Source organism: Stigmatopora argus, chromosome 4 (assembly GCF_051989625.1).
Source record: "Stigmatopora argus isolate UIUO_Sarg chromosome 4, RoL_Sarg_1.0, whole genome shotgun sequence".
NCBI lineage: Eukaryota > Metazoa > Chordata > Actinopteri > Syngnathiformes > Syngnathidae > Stigmatopora > Stigmatopora argus.
Genome location: NC_135390.1, coordinates 10542092 through 10562338, shown reverse-complemented (window position 1 = coordinate 10562338; position 20247 = coordinate 10542092). Strand labels below are relative to the sequence as shown.

Sequence of the window (20247 nt, the reverse complement as noted above, 5' to 3'; positions counted from 1 at the left end):
TCAAAATTACCTGAGTGATGATTAAATGACTGTCATTTTTGTAGTTTATGCGCCTGCTTCTTTCCCTGCTTTGAATCATGCGATTTATGATTTAATGGGATTTATTTATGCATTTTTGCATTCTAAAAAGCTGCATCACTTTTGGTGTAAATATATCTCACAATGCAGACACCTGTAACTTATGGTCCAATGCAATTTTTATACAAATTATCGCAGACTAACATAAGTAGTTTATGCAGCATTGCACTAAGACATTTACATCAAAGTACAAGATTATTACCGTAATTCTTTTCACCAAAAGCCATTTTGATTTTTTTGTGCGTGGGGCAAATGAAACTAGTGTTTTCTAATGAGCAATGATAATCAATGCTACCATTAATGTGTACGTAATGTGTTTAGTGTATGCCTTATGAAGCGTTCATTAATTTGAGAGTTCATTAATGTGTGCATTAACTCGCAAACTGGCCGGCCCTTTACGAGATTTCTTTCTGTATGATGTGTTTTAATAGAACACGGTACCATTCATGATCCTCTTCTTGTCCGAGAAAATGCCAATGTTATGCGCGAGGGACTGAGCCAGATTTATGGCCATCACGTCTGTTTTTCCATACTGATGAAGGCACACAAAGGGACAAGTTGAAAACGATTACATTAGTCTGACTATAGACAGGAGAATAGAACAGGTGTACTTAGTTCAAAGGTTACCTCATTGACACCTCCTCCTTTGGTAAGGGAGCAAACCCCACCCATGTAGGAAGCACCACCCGAGTCGCTATGAAAATGGTTCCCCCTAATAAAAGCAGCACATCAGAATTCAGTCAGATTTTGAACAAAAAGTACTCGTCCGCAGTGTAGAGTACCTATATGTATTCTATATTTTGGGGAGGATTGCGAAATATATCACAGTATAAAATACTGGTTTTCACTATAGCACTCACGAAAAGAGATGGACGGAGTCGCATCTCTCCTGGATGAAATCTTTGCGGTACTTCATGAACTCCTTCAGTGTCACCCTGGGGTCGTCGTCGATGTTGAATTTGTTGTCAGCAGACCAGGTTTCCATGGCGACCAGCACGATCCTTGTATTCAATTGTTCTTTGAAAATCTAAGAAAATTCAAGTGATAAAATGAAAAAGGGATCTAGAGGATCTTAAGGATTGCACTGTAGTGACCGTTGTGTGACAAAGGGTTAGATCCAGAAAATTGTCATTTGAAATGATTAAAGTTATGTGTCTTGTCTATGGTTTGGTTTTTCCTAGGCAACAAAACGACTGAGGGAACAATACTTGCGATTCCGTAATTTTGCCAGGGGTTGTAGAAAGTCCTTCAAGGGACAAAAATATGATGATGTATGATGATGTTTTCTTCTACGTTCAGCTGAGGTTTCATTTGTTTCTTCGAACTGCATGCTAGGCCAGATCAAATGCATGCGTGGGCTGTTCACGGCCCAGCAGCCATAAATTTAATGAGTTGTCACGTGAAGCAAATGCTACAATTGTAGCCACATCGAGCGAAAAAAGGAAATTCAACTCACAGATGGAAATCAATGGGAATTTTCCGAAGCCGATCTGCTTCATATGTTCTTTCTCAAGGACGAGACAAAAAAGCTCAACCTTAACGAAGCGATCGGCTTACAGTTGCGACCCTGCGAAGGTCTTATTTCCACGTCAAAGCACACAAATGAATAATCTAACATTGATATTGGCGCTACTACGGCGCCCTTGAGCAAAGAATGTGAATGACTGGTTTACAATAGAGTGAGTGGGCCACTGTTTAAATGAGAAATCAGTTTGATGCCCATTGCAGGAAGTGCTTGTGGCAAGCTTTGGGGGGACGATCAATACATTTCTTACCATGTCAGCCATATTGACCACTGACTTAGCATAGTTATTGGTGTGGCCGACAGAAAGGCGATGCTTCTTGTACTGAAGGGGGAGGAAAAAGAAGACACACATTAGAGTAGAAAAAAATCTCAAGGGAAAGTCGTTCAACATAGCTAATTATAAAAGTCATTATATTGTCAATAGGTTCGGATCAATTCTAGGGAAAACAAACAAACTGTAGAAGAAGCGTTAATGTAATATTGTCCGCTTTGTAGATTTTGAGTTTAGTTACTGAAAATGATTTCATTTTTATTTAGGAAATTAACATTTGGCGATAACATTTAACATTTAAAATATATAATGTCCTTCATTTTTATCTCATTCACTGAACTCATCTCTCATCTCATTTTCTGAACCACTTTATCCTCATTAGGGTCACGGGGGGTGCTGGAGCCAATCCCAGCTGTAACCAGCCAATCGCAGGGCACGAGAAGACGGACAACCATGCACACTCACACCCATAGCTAGGGGCAATTTAGAGTGTCCAATCAGCCTACCATGCATGTTTTTGGAATGTGGGAGGAAACCGAAGCACCCGGGGAAACCCACGCAGGCCCGGGGAGAACATGCAAACTCCATATAGGTGGACGTAGACTGGATTTGAACCCAGGACCCCGCTAACCGGGCCACCTATCCACTTAACTTATACATAAAAAGATTTAGGTAATCAAGTCACACACATTGTATTCAATTTATGCCTAAAACTGTTCCACCAAAATTTGACAAAACATCCCTATTTTTCCCAAATAGCTCAATTTATTACAATTTGAAACCTGTAAGCAGTCTAAAATTAAAAAGTAGGTGACTAAAATTTAACTAATTGCCTGCCATTTATAACGATAGACATTCAATCTATTGATACTGGGAGGACCAGTTGGACGGCCTCATGTTTGTCTTTGATATCACTAGAAATTCAATCCAAATTTCCCAAAATTTATAGGAAGTGAGCAATAATCTACAGGAAGTGACCCATGAGAAAAAGAGCTAAGCATCCCCACACCAACTGCAATTTCTAGTTTACCTAAAAAATAGCACTGTAGCAGACTAATTCAGGCAATAAATTAAATGCCACTAGATGACAGTATAAAACAACCATTCTACTCATGTTAGTTGTCTTATCATGCTTATGTATGTATAGTGTACTCCATTTCAGTTTATTAGTACACATTTTAACTTTTCTCTATAATTGTAAAGAACTATGGAATATTAATAATATCATAAAGCCAAAGAATACACATGCAGTCAGGCCACAACATTAGGTACACCTGCACAAGCTAATGAGATCCAGCACAAACTACAAATCTCAAATTACAGTATGGTAATGATCAGTTTTGATTGACACTACTAGAGTGTCAGCTGGGATAGGCTCCAGCCCCCCCAGCAACCCTTGAGGTGATAAGCGGTACAGAAATTGAATGAATAATAATAATAATAATAATAATAATAATAATAATAATAATAATAATAATAATAATAATAATAATAATAATATTAATATATAAATAATAAAGGTTTGGTCATGGACTGAAAAAATAATCAACGTTTGCTATATTCCATCGGAAAATTGTCTTGAAATGATAAATTTGAAGTCTGCTGCAATTGAAACCTTTTTTTGGTTAACATTCTACAGTAGATGCTTTTCACTCAATAATATATATTATATATATGTATAATAAAAATGTTCATTCCCTTATAAACTCACTTCCACCTCCACAACCACACAATATATATATGTTTTTGTTGTTGTTGTTGTTGTTTTGTGTGGTTGTGGAGGTGGAAGTGAGTTTATAAGGGAATGAACATATTTAAAAAGTCAACTCAAGAACAAGGCACATTACACTTAACATGTTCATAATGCGTGAACATGCTACATACCATTAAATGGTCATTGATCACCATCAACTCGAGATATTTGACTTCATCTTCAACACTTCGGGGCACGTGTGTAGCCTGTAAAGCATGACCTCCATTAAATGAATAAAATGAGTTGCATGTCACATGGCGCCTAGCAACACCACATCACATCATTACTGATAAACTCGGCTGGGGTTTTGCGGCCCTCAAAGAAAATAATTCATGGAGAGGATGAGCGAGAATGTGAAGGGACGCTGAGTAGGAGGAAACTGTGTTCTCTCTTTTTAGTTTTATGCACAAAAACACACCTTTTAGTGAGACGCTGGCTAGTAAGCTTATTTATACCTGTCTCTTCCTTCTACGGTGAACAACTCTTGAGCCAAGAAATGGAGGAGTGGGAAAGGCCGTCTCGGGGAAATCACCTAAAAGAGGTTATTGTTAACAATTTTCACCTTTAAAATAAATCATTTCTTCATTAACAACATTTAATTTTACCACCATCTAGGTCATGAAGTCCATCTGGCCTCCCAGATTTGTATATCAAGTGAACATTGCCCTGAAGGACAGAAAATTAGAACAAGAATTGACACAACTGTTATTTTTTTAATCCAGTTTTATGAAACTCTTATAGCAAAAGTATTAATGTGTGAGCAGGCATCTATCCCGGATGACATTTTGAGACACTTAAGCAATCTTTAATTCATACATATGGCCAATCTCAAATAAAAAACTAGTCTAACATCTTACAGTCACACTATATTCTCAAAGAAATCATTTTTTTTGTTTTTATCTAAATGAAACAAAAATAAAAGAATATTAATTACAAACAAGGAGAGAAACAGTCTTCAAACGGCACTAAGGTCAACATTTACTGTTTTTGTAAACACAGTTTTACCGACTTTCCTGGTCTTAAATCAATTTAACAGCTTAAAGTGGGTCCATTAAATGGATAGAACCCAGTTTATACCACACATGTGACTATTAATCTTGAATGAACTGTTTTCATCACTTTTAATTGACTTCCACTCCTCTACCGTTTATCCTCACAAGGTTCTTGGGGGGTCCTGGAGCCTATCCCACCCAACTATGGACACCAGGCAGGGGACGCCCTGGATTAGTGGCCAGCCTATTTCAGTAGTTTTCTCTTGAAAAGCACTAATTAGCCCAGCTATCTAAAAAAAATCAACCACACAGTTCTAAGATCAAGAAAGTGAAGCTTTCCTGTGTGGGTTTTCTCTGGGTACTCTGGTTACCCCCCACATGATGGGATTGGAGTTTACAAATTGTCCCTCGGTATTATTGTGAGCGTGAAAGGTTGAGTAAAGTTACACTTTTTCTTAGGTAAAAGTAAAAAGGAATAACTATTTCGCAATTACAGAACTATTTTATTATTTATTTTATTATTTGTTATGTATTATATTACAGATTGGTTTCTTTTTTCTATTCCCGTCGTCTGTTTGTTAACCTGCGAGACTCAAAGGAGGGCAAACTAATCTCATCTTCACCTCTCAGTGGAACATCCTGTTTACGATGCTAATGCTAATGCTAATAACTTCTCAACTTGAACTGCAATCTCTGATCTGCTTTGGTGTTCAAAAGATGTCCAGCTGACATGCAGCAACATTCCTTATAAACATTAACCGCTTGGAAAATAAGGTATGTAACCAAGCAATCGTGGTGCCGAGTATTTTTGATGTCATTTTTAATCAGATAGATTAAGAAGACTACCGAACGAAACTGGTTGTAACTGTGCTAACATAACAGACGAACGCCAGCTTCAAACTCGCCTTTAGATTCAGATCACCGATTTTCCTACAAAGGAAAGCATTTTCTATTACAAACGTTTAAAGATTAAAACGCTAAACTAAAGATTTGCGACATAATTGAGAAGTTTAATAACCACAATGACTTATTAACTCCTCGGCTGCCATTGACAGCGCTCGACGTCCATTCGCCTCACCCAGTCCCCGTTAGTCCCATCGGAACCATCGATGATATGTATATACCAAATTACCTATAAATATTGTCCCACCACTCTTGTTGAGGATAAGCGGTATGGAAAATGAATGAATGAATATGAATATTGTATAAAACACATCCACCAATTTTAGCTAGCTCCAACCCTCACACCAGCCTCCACCACAGAGTCCCTGTTACTGTTTACTCATGAAATGAGAGCATTGTCTCCAGGGTAAATGATTTTAGGTCAATTACAATGGAGTGGTGATGAATACAATAGGGCCACATAACGTTAGGCTAGCTGTAGCTTACTTCATTAGTATCATCGTTAATGTGCTTCTTTTTCCACATCAGAGTATTTCGGGCTTGACAGTAACAGTAACTCCTGCTCGACCAGTATCATTTGAAATAGTTTGTCAGCGTGTGTAATAATCCCTGAAAATGTTACTACTGAGATATAAAAATCTCATTGTTCATCATGTATTTCTTTCCTCCGCTGTCAAGATCGACCACAATGTCTTGCCGGGACATCCACGCCACCAACGCCTTTGCTTTCTTCATCGCCTTTGTGTCTGTGGCCGGTTTGACGGTGGCGGCATTAGTCCCTCAGTGGCGCGTGACCCGTCTGGTCACCTTCAATCGCAATGCCAAGAACATCAGCGTTTACGACGGACTGTGGACCAAGTGCGTGAAGCAGGACAGCTATTCGGGATGCTACTACTACGATGCCGAGGTACGCGTACGTGATTTCGGCAAAAGTTGCTAAAAGTGTCCAAACAAATCTCCAAATGACCTTTTTTTTGGCTTTCTGCGTTTTGGGGTAAAAATTGCCCATGTAGTAATGCAAGCAACCCCGAATGTAAAGTTGTTTACTGGTCCTATTTTTTTCAGTGGTACTCCAAAGTGGACCAACTGGACCTGAGGCTACTACAGTTCTGCTTGCCCGCGGGTCTGGCTTTCGGATCTCTGGCCTTGCTTCTGTGCATGGCCGGCATGTGTAAAACCTGCTGCTGCTCCGACAAGCCCGAACCGGACATCAAAACCGTCTGCTGCCTGGTGAACAGCGCCGGCTGCCACCTAGTGGCCGGCACGTTCCTTTTCTTGGGCGGCGGCGTGGCCATGGCGCCCTCTGTGTGGTTCCTGTTCGGTACCAAAGCGCTAAACGACCGATACGACCACATTTTCTCAGACGGCTTCGCCCCGTACGTGTCCATAGGCTGCTCCGGAGGGCTGATGCTTGCCGCCCTGCTGATGTTCATGTGGTACTGCATGTGTAAAAAGTTGCCCTCGCCTTTCTGGTTGCCTCTTCCCTCCATGACCTCCTCCACATCTACCCAGCCGCTCACGGCCAACGGATTCCCGCCGTCGCCGGTCTACGCTCCTCAAGCGTTGCCGCCGCAGGCCTACCCTCCCACGGTGATCGACACGCAGCAGTACGTACCGGCGCAGGGCTACATTCAAAGCGTGGCTGCCCCTGTACCGCAGCAAGTGTACATGTCTCAGATTTCTGCGCCGGATGGTTATGGCTCAGAGGTGGGAGGAACACAGGCCTACAGCTACGCGCCCTCTCAGAGCTACGCGCCCTCTCAAAGCTACGCACCCTCTCAAAGCTACGCGCCAAGCTACGCCGGCAACCGCTATTCCACCCGCTCTCGGATGTCTGCCATTGAGATTGACATTCCTGTGGTGACACAGTAAGAAATGTCCTTCCAACTCAAAATTAATATTACTTTCTAAGAGCGTCAGCTGAAATTGATAGTACTACTGTAATAGGTGGTCTAAATTGCTGATGACAGAAGTGAACATCAATACAGTAATCCCTCGAATATCGCGGCTTGACTACATTGCATTTTTTTTATAAGTTCATAAAAATGGGAAAATCCATGCTGAAATTCCGAAGCGGAAGCCACTCCCCTGTCCTCTGCTTGCTACTAGGACTCAGCCCTGAAGTATTTTTTTTGTTAATAGGGGTGACCCTCCTTTGCGGTTTTTCGTTTATCGCGGCATTGTCTGGTCTACTTTAACCGCGATAATCGAGGGATTACTGAGTATTTTGGACACGTTTCCGGATATGAAGGAAAATGAACAAAAAGGACTTACTACGTAGAACAATACTTAAATACGTTGTAAGCTACTAGCCATGAATGATTGGTGAGTGCCTGCAAACTAACACTGAACTGGATGCCAAATGCCAACCAAATATTAATTGGTTTTCTGTTACAGTGAAACGTCTAAAGTCATAAACACTACATGGGGTATAATTCGGGTTTCAACAAAACTTTCTGTAAAAATACAGCAGCACCTTGGCTTGAGTGGCCGTAAAGTCGTTTTGCATTTACTCGTTAGCAGTAAATGAGCTAATTACCCCGCGCCGACTGCACAAAGTTCAACAGGATGTACTTTTACATTATTTCAGTTATACCAGCACTGTAAAATACTACATCTTCATAACTTGTCACGTCTTATCTACTAATCAAGTGCTAAACTACACGTGTAGGCTTCAAATTAATGTTACTTATAAACATTTAATTTTTGACTTGATGTTCCACTGTGGATTGTGTAGCCTTTCTCCTTGTAAGCCTTTACACTGGATGTCTAATGCTGTCAGTTTTATACAATTTTTAAAAATCATAAATCGGGATGAAGGTCATCGTCAATGCTACAATTTGTTTAACGAGTTGTTGCTCGTGTGATGTTGAAGAAGAGCAATGCACTAATTGAGTATTAATGTTGCGTACTTATTGTGCCTCTTTACAATGCCTTAAACTGTTACTTTATTGTGGTTTCTAATGTATTACAGTGTGACTTGTACAGAATGATACTGGCATAGAAGTCTTTTTTTTATTTAAATGTGGTAGGAACCTTTGTCAGTAGATATAACTTTTAAACATTCCTGAATGGATTTTCTTTTTGTATGTCTTTTTATAATGTGGCTAGTATAGAACTTTTATTGAGAAATGTAATTTTTTGGTTGTTAGTCAACAAAAGAAATGTTCTTTCCACATTCACTTCTTTTTCTATTAAATCTAACCTGTCCTTGTAATTATGTGGTACTACTTCTTTCAGTACATAGACTAATTTGTAGAGTGAATTATAAACTAGGACAATTTGCCAATACTAAATTGCTTATTCAGTTTGGTTAACTTTAGGAGGCAAAATATTTGGATAGACTCAAATTACAACAAATTACAAGGCTGACTGGGTCTGACAGTCAAGTCGACGTGGCATTATTTTGATTGGATATCCTGACTGTTCAGGTAGTCATATTGTTTCGCCCTCAGAAACTGACAATAATGAGGTCGTTGATGTATGACCTGCTCCGTGAATTAATAAGAATCAATCTTCGTGAACACCATAACCTCAAGAGAGCGCAACGTCAGATGATTAAGATCTTATTTTTAGCTACTTGGTGTTTAGTCTTATCTTTGAAGTCAAGTAAGCATGTTAAATAAAGTGGCCGGCAGCATAAAATATAGCAGTGCAGCTATTTGATACCACCGTTTTTTTTAAAGTATTTGCTGACTTCAGTGGCCAATGAGGAATAACCGCTTACTTCCAGAAGTACAGCACAATGCGTTATCGCTGACTGACCAGCTCCTCCTTTGTCTTGGCCGATGAAAACTGTGTACTCAGACTCTGCGGGGTATATGCAATGGATGGGATTAAGGATTTTAACACAGATGGCTTTCATATGTTGTTTGGCTCCAAAGAGATGGGGCGGAGCTGGGGTTGCCACGGGAGACGGCATCTCGCTGAAGATGCAGACTGCCTGGCTCATGAATATAAAGCACCCAAGTGTAACGCTGCATATGCGTTTTCAGAATGGATGGCAGGAAACACCCCCTCTTTTCAGACCTTGTTATCCAATCAATTGGCTCTTCAAGCAAGCACCCCCTTAAAAAAAATCCGCCATGACACCAGCGCAAGAAACATTTTTCCATCCCCCACATGCAGCCTCCTTTATCCTTACTCACACGACCACTCGTGCTTTGTCAGCTCACATTTCAAAATAAACAGAGTAGCTAAATCATAAAAACACATAGTAACAGTATATTCACAGGACTAAAAGGAACAAATTGTAATACTGAATTTCATTTATCTACTCCCGTGCAGATTAAATGTTCATACTTTGGCTGGTCTTGCGATTTATACTTGTCCTAAACTTGTATACAATATATGTATATATGTAATTATACAAATTCTGAAATTTTCGTTCACACCGACAGACATGGCCAAGAAGTAAACATTATTTACAGTAATTTGATGTGTCTTATTTTCTATGCATTGTGTAGCTAAATAACTATTAATGTTAGATGTTAACATTATTATTTGTTTAAACCTTCAATAGTAGCTATTATTTGTAATTATCCTTATTGTATGTTTTATATTATCTTATTTCATATAGTAACTTAATACCTTGTTAGCAAAAGTTAAATTAATAAAATTAAAATAAATGAAATCAGAAAACACTGGTTACACTGAAGTATTTTTTTCAGTGTGCAGTTTATTCAAACTCTTGGCAATTTCACGACTATGATATTCTGACGCCTCGACGTTTTCGATGTATCGTTAAACTCTTGTTTTAGAGAGAATTTTAATGAAAAGTTGTATTAATAAGGATAAAAACTCTTTTCTTCCTTCTCGGAGCAAATTTGCTTGAAAAAGCAACTCCTGATTTTGATAAACAAAGGAAAAGTCAAAGATGTATCTAGCCTGCTCATCATTTTGGTTATTTTAGCTGACCAACTGCAAGGGATTACATAAATATTCCACGATGAGTTGTTAATGGTGCAGCCATGTGGAAAAAAGAACCACATATGGTCATTTATGCTTGCGCATGCCAGCAGCCTCTCAGCATCTTCCATCAAAGTGTACACCATCACACCATGTGGTCAACCCTGGGAACACCTGGCAATGTGCACCTGCTGATTAACTGCTGCCTAATGCACTTTCATGGCACACACGCACGTGGACATCGGACACTCAAAAATATTCAATATACAGTAGGAGAGAATTTTCAAGTTCCTCTATGGCGACTGGGCAGGAACAGATGAAGGCCAGATGGAGTTCCAAAATGGCCGAAACACACATCCATCCTCCTGCCCTGATTTTGGTTTTGACATTCTAACAGGAATCTCATGACATCAACATAATGGGGCTCAGAAGCTTTTAGAGCGCGTGAGCAGAAACTACAGCCAAAAGAGAACTCTTACTAATCGACTATTCAAGTCACTTGTCCCAGAATCCTAACGGTATCTCCCATCTGTTTGTCAACCTGCATAAACCAAGAAGAAACCTGCCAATTTTTGAACAGACGGACCATCCTCTCATAAAAACACAATAACGATTTTCTGGACTTTGCCAACTTTGATTCAGAGGCGCTATTTGACTTGGACTGGTCATCGTAAAACATAGAAACAGACAAGCAAACAGATTCCCTTTAATGCTGTCACTAAGGTCTAAATAAATCCAAGCAGTGTACCAAAGACAGGCAAGTAAACCACTACGCACAATCTCACAACCCAACGCACAATCTCACAACCCAATGCACAATCTCACAACCCACCACGAAACAGTGGAACAACAGCTCCCTCTATAAATAAACAAAATAAACACTGCCCTAGTAGCATGCACAGTTCAGTTGTATTTCACTTTTTGGTACATTGCATTTATACTCTGCATGTTTAGGACTAGTTTGCTTTTAGACGTTCATTTTAAATACAAGTGCAATTAATTTGAGCTTTTGTCAATTGTTATTTTCTACAGTATTTGAACAAAAACTGTTCATATATTCGTTTGAGAAACTCATTTAAAAATCACCAGGCCATGTGGTGTCAAACACAGTTTTCTCCATGGGCCACATTGACTAAATCACACGATACTGATTGTACGGCACCGTTGTTTAAATAATAGAAGACTCTGATTCTTTATGTATACAGTATGAATGAGCTACAAAAGGCTACACGTTTGGCACGATTGCACCAGGCCAATCCCTGCTTTAAACTCTATAACGGACACTTTTTTTGCTACGAACTTCTGCCCTTTGAGCATTTAATGCCACAGACATTCAATATGTCACATAAGCGAATAAATATGGACATAGGTGCAAGCCAAAGTCCTTTCTCTCTTTTATCTCTTCTCCTTTTTGCCGATTAACGGACGAATCACGCATCTCCTGAACATTTTAATTAGAGAAGGCACACAAAATCTGAGTCTTGGACATGTCTCGAGGCAATCTCAGGCCCGTGTTCTCCTTTCCGCCATGATACCTTTAATCGTTGTCTAATTAGATTTCTTTTTAGGTGACCGCGTTGCTTTGTTCTGAGAGTTTGCAGGAAGATTGGCAATGCCTCGTGTATTGAGGGGCAAAGGGGTGGAAGCGACTCTGATTTCAATCCATTTCCCAGGGCAGATTATACAGCAACATGGGTGTGATGAGACGACAGCACTTACGTGATTCACGGCGCCCTCTCCTCCCGGTTCAATCAGATATGTGTGATTGCCATCGAAAAACATCCCACTGAAAAAGAATGAGGAAAGGGCACATATGAACATAAAGAGGTATATAGTCAAATCTCATTATTATGCCGTTAAAAACGGTTTTATTGTAAAAAAAGGGGGGAAAAAAACGGCTTTATTTTCTCATGTTATCCACCAGCTCAGTCCAAATTGATTTCACTCACCCATAATGAGATCACAAAAAGGAATAAGAGGAATGGAATGTATACTGTATGACAGAAAGTGAGTAATATTTAATCTAGAAAGCTAGTTTTTCACTTGACCTACGCTTGACACCAGATCACATTTCAAAATAAACATAGGAGCTAAATCATAAAAAAAACACATTGTAACGGTATATTCACAGGACTAAAAGGAACAAATTGTAATACTGAATTTCATTTATCTACTCGCGTGCAGATGTAATGTTCATACTTTGGCTGGTCTTGTGTTTTATACATGTGTTAAACTGGTATACAATATATGTATATATGTAATTATACAAATTCTGAAATATTCCTTCACACCGACGGACATGGCCAAGAAGTAAACGTTACCTACAGTAATTTGTTGTGTCGAATTTTCTATGCATTGTGTAGCTAAATAACTATTAATGTTAGATGTTAACATTATTTTTTTAAACCTTCAATATCCAGGTTAGTGTATCTGTTTTATATTCTCTTATTTCATATAGCAACAAAAGTTGAATTAATGAAATTAAAATGAATAAAATCAGAAAACACTGGTTACACTCTAAAGTAACAGTTTGAAGTATTTGTTTTCAGTGTAAAGTTTATTCAAACTATTACATCGCTGCCTGTTGTTCTAGGTCAGTCCACACAAGAATGTAGTGCTGACTTTGGACTCCTATGCAGATTAGGTATGATGTTTTTAACACAAAATCTTTTAACTGGGCTGATTAGAATAAATAGCTGACAATAATTGCATAGATTGGACTGATTTGACTCCTTCGCACCATCGATTATCTCCTTTCTCCTGCAACGTAAAGTCGGTTTTCTTGAGCTGACATTGTGGGCTAAATTTTGAAAATAAATGAATTCGAAAATACAACACGCACAATAGTGGCATAGTAGCGAGATTAGGGGGTGGCAGAGTACATTTATTTTATATTGAATTTTGTCGGGAACGGGCAAAAGTGGCATAATAGTGAGAGTGGGCTAGTAACAAGGTGGGATAGAAGATTTCACTGTAGATGTTTTCATCAGTTCAATGGATGAAGGCTTCTAAATCTAAAATGTTTGATATCATGGGTAGTCTAATTCAGTTGGCTGTAGGCAGTTGCAGCCAATTATTGATCATTTTTCTTTAATTTACTTATATGCGTTATATTTTAAAATTTTAGAACCACTATGTATATCAAATTAAATATATACTACAAATTATACATTGACTGCATTTGGGTAAACTAACTCATCTCTGTTCACAATCAGTAAATGCCACTGGGGAGGTGTTTCAAATTATGGAAGCCATTAGAAGGATACTTAGTAAAAAAAAGAAATAATGTAATTAGATTAGTCAAGTAAGGCTTAAATAAGTCGTGCTTAACACATGACATAAAAAAAATATTTGAATAATTCGATAAACATCGTCATATTTCATCCGGAAATTGTTATGGTGCTAATGTGCAACATTTTGTTGAAGCATTATATAAACCCATAAATAAAGCAAATATGTATGAAAATACACTCAGTCATTGAAGAAAAATAGTATAGAATAAATAATTGAACATTTCGTATCATTTTTGGCCTATGTTGACTTACATTGGATTGAGTAATTAACACGTCAGCCTCACAGATTTCGGGTCCTGGGTTCAAATCCAGGTCTGTCCACCTGTGTGGAGTTTGCATGTTCTCCCTGGGCCTGCGTGGGGTTTCTCCGGGTACTCCAGTTTCCTCCCACATTCCAAAAACATGCATGTTAGGCAGATTGGACACTCTAAATTGCACCTAGGTATGAGTGTGAGTGTGAATGTTTGTCCGTCTCATCATGACCAGTGAATCATATAGTTTTTTTCTCAGGATGTGTCTTTGACTAAAAACCCGTAGACAGCCATGCTTTACGCCCCGTTGCCATTCAATGACTAAGAAAGTCATAAAGTCAAATGCTTGACCGTCCTCAAATAACTGACGCATGTTGTGTTAATGAATGCATTGAAAAAATGTACTCCATTTAATAAGTCATAGATCAAAGTTTCTCATTGAGCATCTATCCGAAGGTCTTTGCAAGAACCTGAAATGACCGCACTTGTCCTTTAATTAACTTCATCTGAAGCTTTTAGAAGATTGGCTGTCTCAAGTGATGTGACCTCTTGCATACAATTTGTGTCTTTTCCCTTGCCTTTCAATCCTCAATGTAAGAAATAATTATATATTATAATAATAAAGAATTATAAAAATTAAAAAAATCAAATCAAAATGTATAAATAAACATGTCTAAAATAAGTCAATAAAACAATAAATTTTGCCATTGGCTGTCAACCAGTTCAGCATGTAGGAGTACAGGAGTCTAAATATAACTAAACAAACGCACATATATATATAAGAAATATCCACCTTAATTTTTTGATAACAGTTACCGGGTTGTTTTCAAAAGAAACACTGAACATATTCAAGAGTTAGAGAATGGAATGTTTTGGAACCCTTATAAAAGCTGTCTAAACATACATACACTATCTTTCTACAGTGCTGTGTGTATTATGTACCTCATATATTGATATTTCACTAAAGGAACATGAGCCGTTGGTGAACGATCATCTGACATGGCGGCTCACGATGCATAAGTGTCTTTGTGAGCAGGATGTATATTATTGTAAATACCTGACGCAGCTTATGGGAAGTACTTTATCCGCAAAGTCTGACACGTGGAGTCAGCGCACATGCGGACGTGCCCACACTCAATATCCTGCATGCCACTGTTCTTCCTATCACATACAGTATTTACTACTAGAATACAGAAAGTGAAGACTAGAACCTTTAAATCCTAGAACATCTCAGCTTTGACTCAAAACAACATACTGTGACGCTATCTTTAGGGGGCACTCATTAGTTTTAGGTCCACTGAAATAGCGTGTTTTCAAAACTTGCAAATAAATACTGAGCACAAAACCTTTTTCGTATGCCATGGTCCTGACCTCCCTGCTTCCCTACGATTGGGTCCACCCCCATTTTCACGTCTACACTATGTGACAAGATGCTATAGTTGCTTTATATTAGTTATTTTTCCTAATCCAAATTATTTATACGCTAGTCTTTGGTGTTTAGATAAATCTTAGACTCTGCCAACAAATACAAATGGTACAGCAGTCACATTGCAACACACTTTAAATAAAAACATTGAACATAATTCAGTACATAATTGGGGTTGACCACAGCAGCGAATAACGCAAATGTTATTAAATCAGTCTCAGTCTGCAGAAGGTCCCCACCATGTGGACTTCCTGTGTATGGCTCCAGTTTTTTACCTAGGTCTACAATGTCTTGTGTGTCTTGTGTCTGTCTTGCTGCTGCAACCAAGAAATATGGGATGAAATAAAGATCTAATCTAATCTAACCTAATCTAACCTAACCTAACCTAACCTAACCTAACCTAACCTAACCTAACCTAACCTAATCTAATCTAATCTAATCTAACCTAATCTAACCTAATCTAACCTAATCTAACCTAATCTAACCTAATCTAACCTAATCTAACCTAATCTAACCTAATCTAACCTAATCTAACTTAATCTATCCTAATCTAACCTAATCTAACCTAATCTAACCTAACCTAATCTAACCTAACCTAATCTAACCTAACCTAATCTAACCTAACCTAACCTAACCTAACCTAACCTAATCTAACCTAATCTAACCCAATCTAACCTAACCCAATCTAACCTAACCTAGTAATATAATCTAAACTAATCTAGTAATCTAATCTAACCTAATCTAATCTAATATAACCGAACCTAATCTAACATAACCTAATCTAATCTGACATAATCTAATCTAACAATTGTATCTAATCTAACATAATCTAATCTAATGTAACATAATCTAATCTAATATAATCTAACATAATCTAATCTGACCTAATCTAATGTAACATAATCTAATCTAATGTAACATAATCTAATCTAACACAATGTAATCTAACATAATCTAATCTAACAATCGAATCTAATCTAAGATTCTAATCTCATCTAAATCTAATCTAAAAACCTGGGCTGAATTGGGCTATAACGAGAGAACAGTTTCTTCCCTGTATTGATGTGTAGACGCTCTGTTCAGCATTCAGAAGATCCAAATATGTCCAAAAGAGATGGCAGAAAGTCACTCAAGTTATTCAAATCGACTGTGATGAACAATGGGAACTATCATTTTGTAAATATGGTCTGTTTAAACACAGATCAATCAAAACATAACGCCTGGTGAAATAAAACATGCAGCCTTGAGAAATGGGAAACCCTCACACTTTAATCACACCGAATATTTTTGTGCATTTATACACTTATCCGGGTATTCAAAAATCGTAGCAGAAGCTTAAAGTGTTTATTAACACACTTCTGAAACCGGGTAAGTGAAAAATATGTCAGTGCAACTGAAAACATGTGTTCTTGGTATTCATTTGCATTTTGTGTGTATATATAGTTTTACTCTCGATGTTCACAAGACCAAAGATGCAAATGTAATCCTCAAATAAATGATAGCAGTATAAGAAGACTACCTGATAAATAAAGGCTACTTTACAGAGATGTTTTGAACTACCTGTCTGCTTAAAGATGTTAAAGAGGCTGGCTAAATTGAATCAGCATTGATGTCATTGCTAGATGGGAACATGACTCAGCTCTGCTAACTCATTTTGTCTATAAACACATATTTTATGTACTTACTGTAGACCATGACAAGTGGACAGAGCTGCAAAGGAATGAGGAATGTCTCTGACTTTCCCCTGATAGTAGCAGTGCTCTCCGCCCTGTTAACAAACAAAAATGGTGATGTTGGCTTAAATCCTAAAATGTTTTCTCCCCAAAACGCTGACCTACATTCAGCATGGGTATTCAAAATTTACTTCATGAAAATATATGAATCTGCTTTGCAGTAAACATGTTGTGAATAAGCATTTAATTACATGACCACTTAGATTGTGAGCATTGTTTTGATATAATAGTACTAAGATTGTGATTGTTTACTAAGGTCATTAACAAACCCGGACCCAAAATAGACAGAATTTTTTAAAACTGTTGATTTAGAATTGTATTACAAGTGAAACTAAAAATGGCATGTTTACTCCAAAATTGCACTCAGTTTTTTTCTTACATGAAAAAAAATCCTTACAGTTTGGCTAGTTACTATGTTGCACACAATTAAACTTAGTGTCCATATACTTTGTAAAACATAAGTGGTGAATAAACATTGCATTCCAGTCTGTTTCTATCATATTTAATTGAATGTCACTATAATTGAATATATGTAGGCATCTTATAGTTAAAAACGTGTTGTGATAGAGGGTAAAACTAGGAGTCAAATTTGAATTATATGATGGAATAGGACTAAAGGCAAGCAAAGAATAAAATTTTGGGACATCATGGTGAAAATTTCCCAAATTTTATACTTTCAATTAACTAGAATAGATTACTTTATTCATCCCGTATTCGGGCAATTTCACTGTCACAGTAGCAAGAGGGTGAGAATACAGACACAGCAAAAGAAACCATTTACTCTCAGACACACTTATAAAGGTTATCTCAATCGGCCATCGGTATTCATCTCACGTACGCACGTAAGCAAGTGTCTCTCGTGTGTCATTCTTGAATATGTGAACTGATGTTGACTACTTGTCAACTTCAGCACATCTTCTCTTGAAATAGTCCAACTGTTTGCATCTTCTAAAACTCCAATAGGAAAACCCATTCATTCTGCAAAGAAGTGCGCATGGTCTAAGTGCTCGGTGTGGCCATCTCTTCCTGCTTACTTCCTCACTGCCCAACACAGCCATTAGGAAAACAGGAAGCCCAACTCCCCTAGGAAACTCTGCTTTTATCAGGATCAATTACCAGCATGATGTAGTGCATACCGTCACAACGCACCACAATACGCCAGCCTGTTCTACGGAGTTTAATGCTCACCGGCCGGGCATGTGCAATTATTCAAACTTTGTGTTCAACATTGCATTCCAGCAGTGAGTGCAAAGGATGCTGCAGTGACGCTAACTCACTGCATTCTTTTACTGAACTTTCTTCCATTTATAGCTCATTCTAACTTTATAAGAAGTCCATTTTAGTATAGCGTAGGTGCTACTTGGAGATGTAGTGACAACAAATGTCAAATACGGCCTTTTTAATGCTCTTGACGTGGACCTGCTGGGTCAACACACAGGGCTAATTAAGTACAATTGATTATGGCCATGTTCCATGTAGGTAGGGTAAGGGCTGATGTACATGCAGGCTCTTTCTGAGGATCTTGACATAGTCAACAGGATAGAGATATGCATCCTGGACATGTCTTGCATTTATAAATAAAATGGACTCCTGCAAAATATGCTATGGGAAGAAGTCCATTTATTGGTGCGAACGAAGTCCATGGCGTTTGTGCCCATTAATCTGAAATGGCCAAACATATACATATATATGCATATATACACATATATACATATATACACACCTATACATATATACACATACATATATACACATACATATATACACATACATATATACACATACATATATACACATACATATATACACATACATATATACATATATATATACATACATGTACATACATATATACACATATATACATACATATACATACATCTATATACACACAAACACACACACACACATAATTTTGAGAAATACATATGATTTTGTACATAACATCAAAATTTTAACAGCAAATGTAGTTAGAGTGGAAATTTTGGGTCTAGTATGGCAATTAAAGTAGATGTTTTATGCTAAAGTTGGTAGATATACATACATATACTACATACACGTGTTTTCATTTTTTTAGAAACGCCTGATTTTTGCCATTTACAAAAAAGAGATATCGTCAAAAACTAATTTTATCAAATGAATACATCATTAAGTTCATTCAAAACGAATCAAATATTATAGTATATATTAGTTTGCTAAGTAACTCCTAATGCTAAAATAAATTGTGACTTGTGTATTTGATGTTAGAGCACCACAGTGGGCATTCTGAGCAGATGTCAGATTGTTTTCATTATGGCTTTTCATCCAATATAAACATGTTATTTCAGCTACTTCCATTCCACTGAAATAAGGAGTGTGTTTGATTCCAACAAATAATTGTAAGTAAATATTAAAGGTGCCAGAGAGGCAGAGGAACAAACAGCATTAATGGATGCAAATTAGGCAAATACGCCATTATAGAATACTAGTATAAAAGCCCATTTGGAATATGACAGCAGCACACATTTAGATTTAGAGTAGATAGAAGAAAGATTTGCAGAATCTTACAGCAGTGACGACGGTCTTCCCTTTCTCTGACAAATGCTTCTCCACGTACTCTGACGATAGCAGATCACTGAAAAAAGAGAAGACAAATGGAACAAAATACGGTAAAAATTGAAATTTTCATTCAAGTGTCACTCTGCAGTTTGTGTCTTAGATATTTCCGAATGATCGTATTCGGTCACAACGTTTCAAAGCTTCATGGCTAATTATGACGATGTACGAGGGGCAATGCTATTTCCAGACCGCAAACTCAATTAACCAAACGTTTCTTTGAGATGGTGCGTGTATATAAGTGCAAATGTGTGCATATTTTTCATTGCGTTGAAGGACAAATAGAGGTCACAGAAAGGAACAGTAACTCCGGCAGAATAGGAAGACAAGAGGAAGTGAAACCAGTATGTGACTGTGTGCGTGCTCTTTACATCAGCAAGTTTCGCAAAGGACACACACACACATACACACAATGACACACACCCTCAGCCCAAGCAAAGATGCATCTCCATAATGAACATTGTGTCACTAAGGTAGTATTGTATTTTCCGGACTAGAAGTCGGACTTTTTGTTTGCCT

General features: G+C 37.8%; 2 protein-coding genes across 5 annotated transcripts in view; one reads left to right on the top strand and one right to left on the bottom strand.

Annotated features, from left to right (window-relative positions):
* adam22 (ADAM metallopeptidase domain 22) overlaps nucleotides 1-20247 on the bottom strand; it is a 50625-nt gene that overhangs the window by 15194 nt on the left and 15184 nt on the right. For 2 of the 3 annotated variants that reach the window (XM_077598339.1, XM_077598342.1), the window contains exons 4-13: nucleotides 19681-19747; nucleotides 17086-17168; nucleotides 12150-12216; nucleotides 4233-4293; nucleotides 4083-4159; nucleotides 3759-3833; nucleotides 1854-1925; nucleotides 939-1105; nucleotides 706-790; nucleotides 520-610 (exon numbers count right to left, since the gene is read on the bottom strand). In XM_077598339.1, coding sequence (XP_077454465.1) covers nucleotides 520-610; nucleotides 706-790; nucleotides 939-1105; nucleotides 1854-1925; nucleotides 3759-3833; nucleotides 4083-4159; nucleotides 4233-4293; nucleotides 12150-12216; nucleotides 17086-17168; nucleotides 19681-19747 — 845 coding nt within the window. The remainder of the gene's footprint in view (nucleotides 1-519; nucleotides 611-705; nucleotides 791-938; nucleotides 1106-1853; nucleotides 1926-3758; nucleotides 3834-4082; nucleotides 4160-4232; nucleotides 4294-12149; nucleotides 12217-17085; nucleotides 17169-19680; nucleotides 19748-20247) is intronic. The other variant, XM_077598340.1, reaches the window with a different exon arrangement.
* Nucleotides 5225-8739, top strand: cldn12 (claudin 12). Of its 2 annotated transcripts, XM_077598357.1 has the most exons (4): nucleotides 5225-5393; nucleotides 6201-6429; nucleotides 6588-7129; nucleotides 7200-8739. In XM_077598357.1, the coding sequence occupies exons 2-4, from the start codon at nucleotides 6211-6213 to the stop codon at nucleotides 7384-7386; spliced, it is 948 nt and encodes a 315-aa protein (XP_077454483.1). In that variant the 5' UTR covers nucleotides 5225-5393; nucleotides 6201-6210; the 3' UTR covers nucleotides 7387-8739. The 2 variants fall into 2 exon arrangements, with proteins under 2 accessions (XP_077454483.1, XP_077454482.1); XM_077598356.1 differs by having other exon boundaries at nucleotides 6588-8739.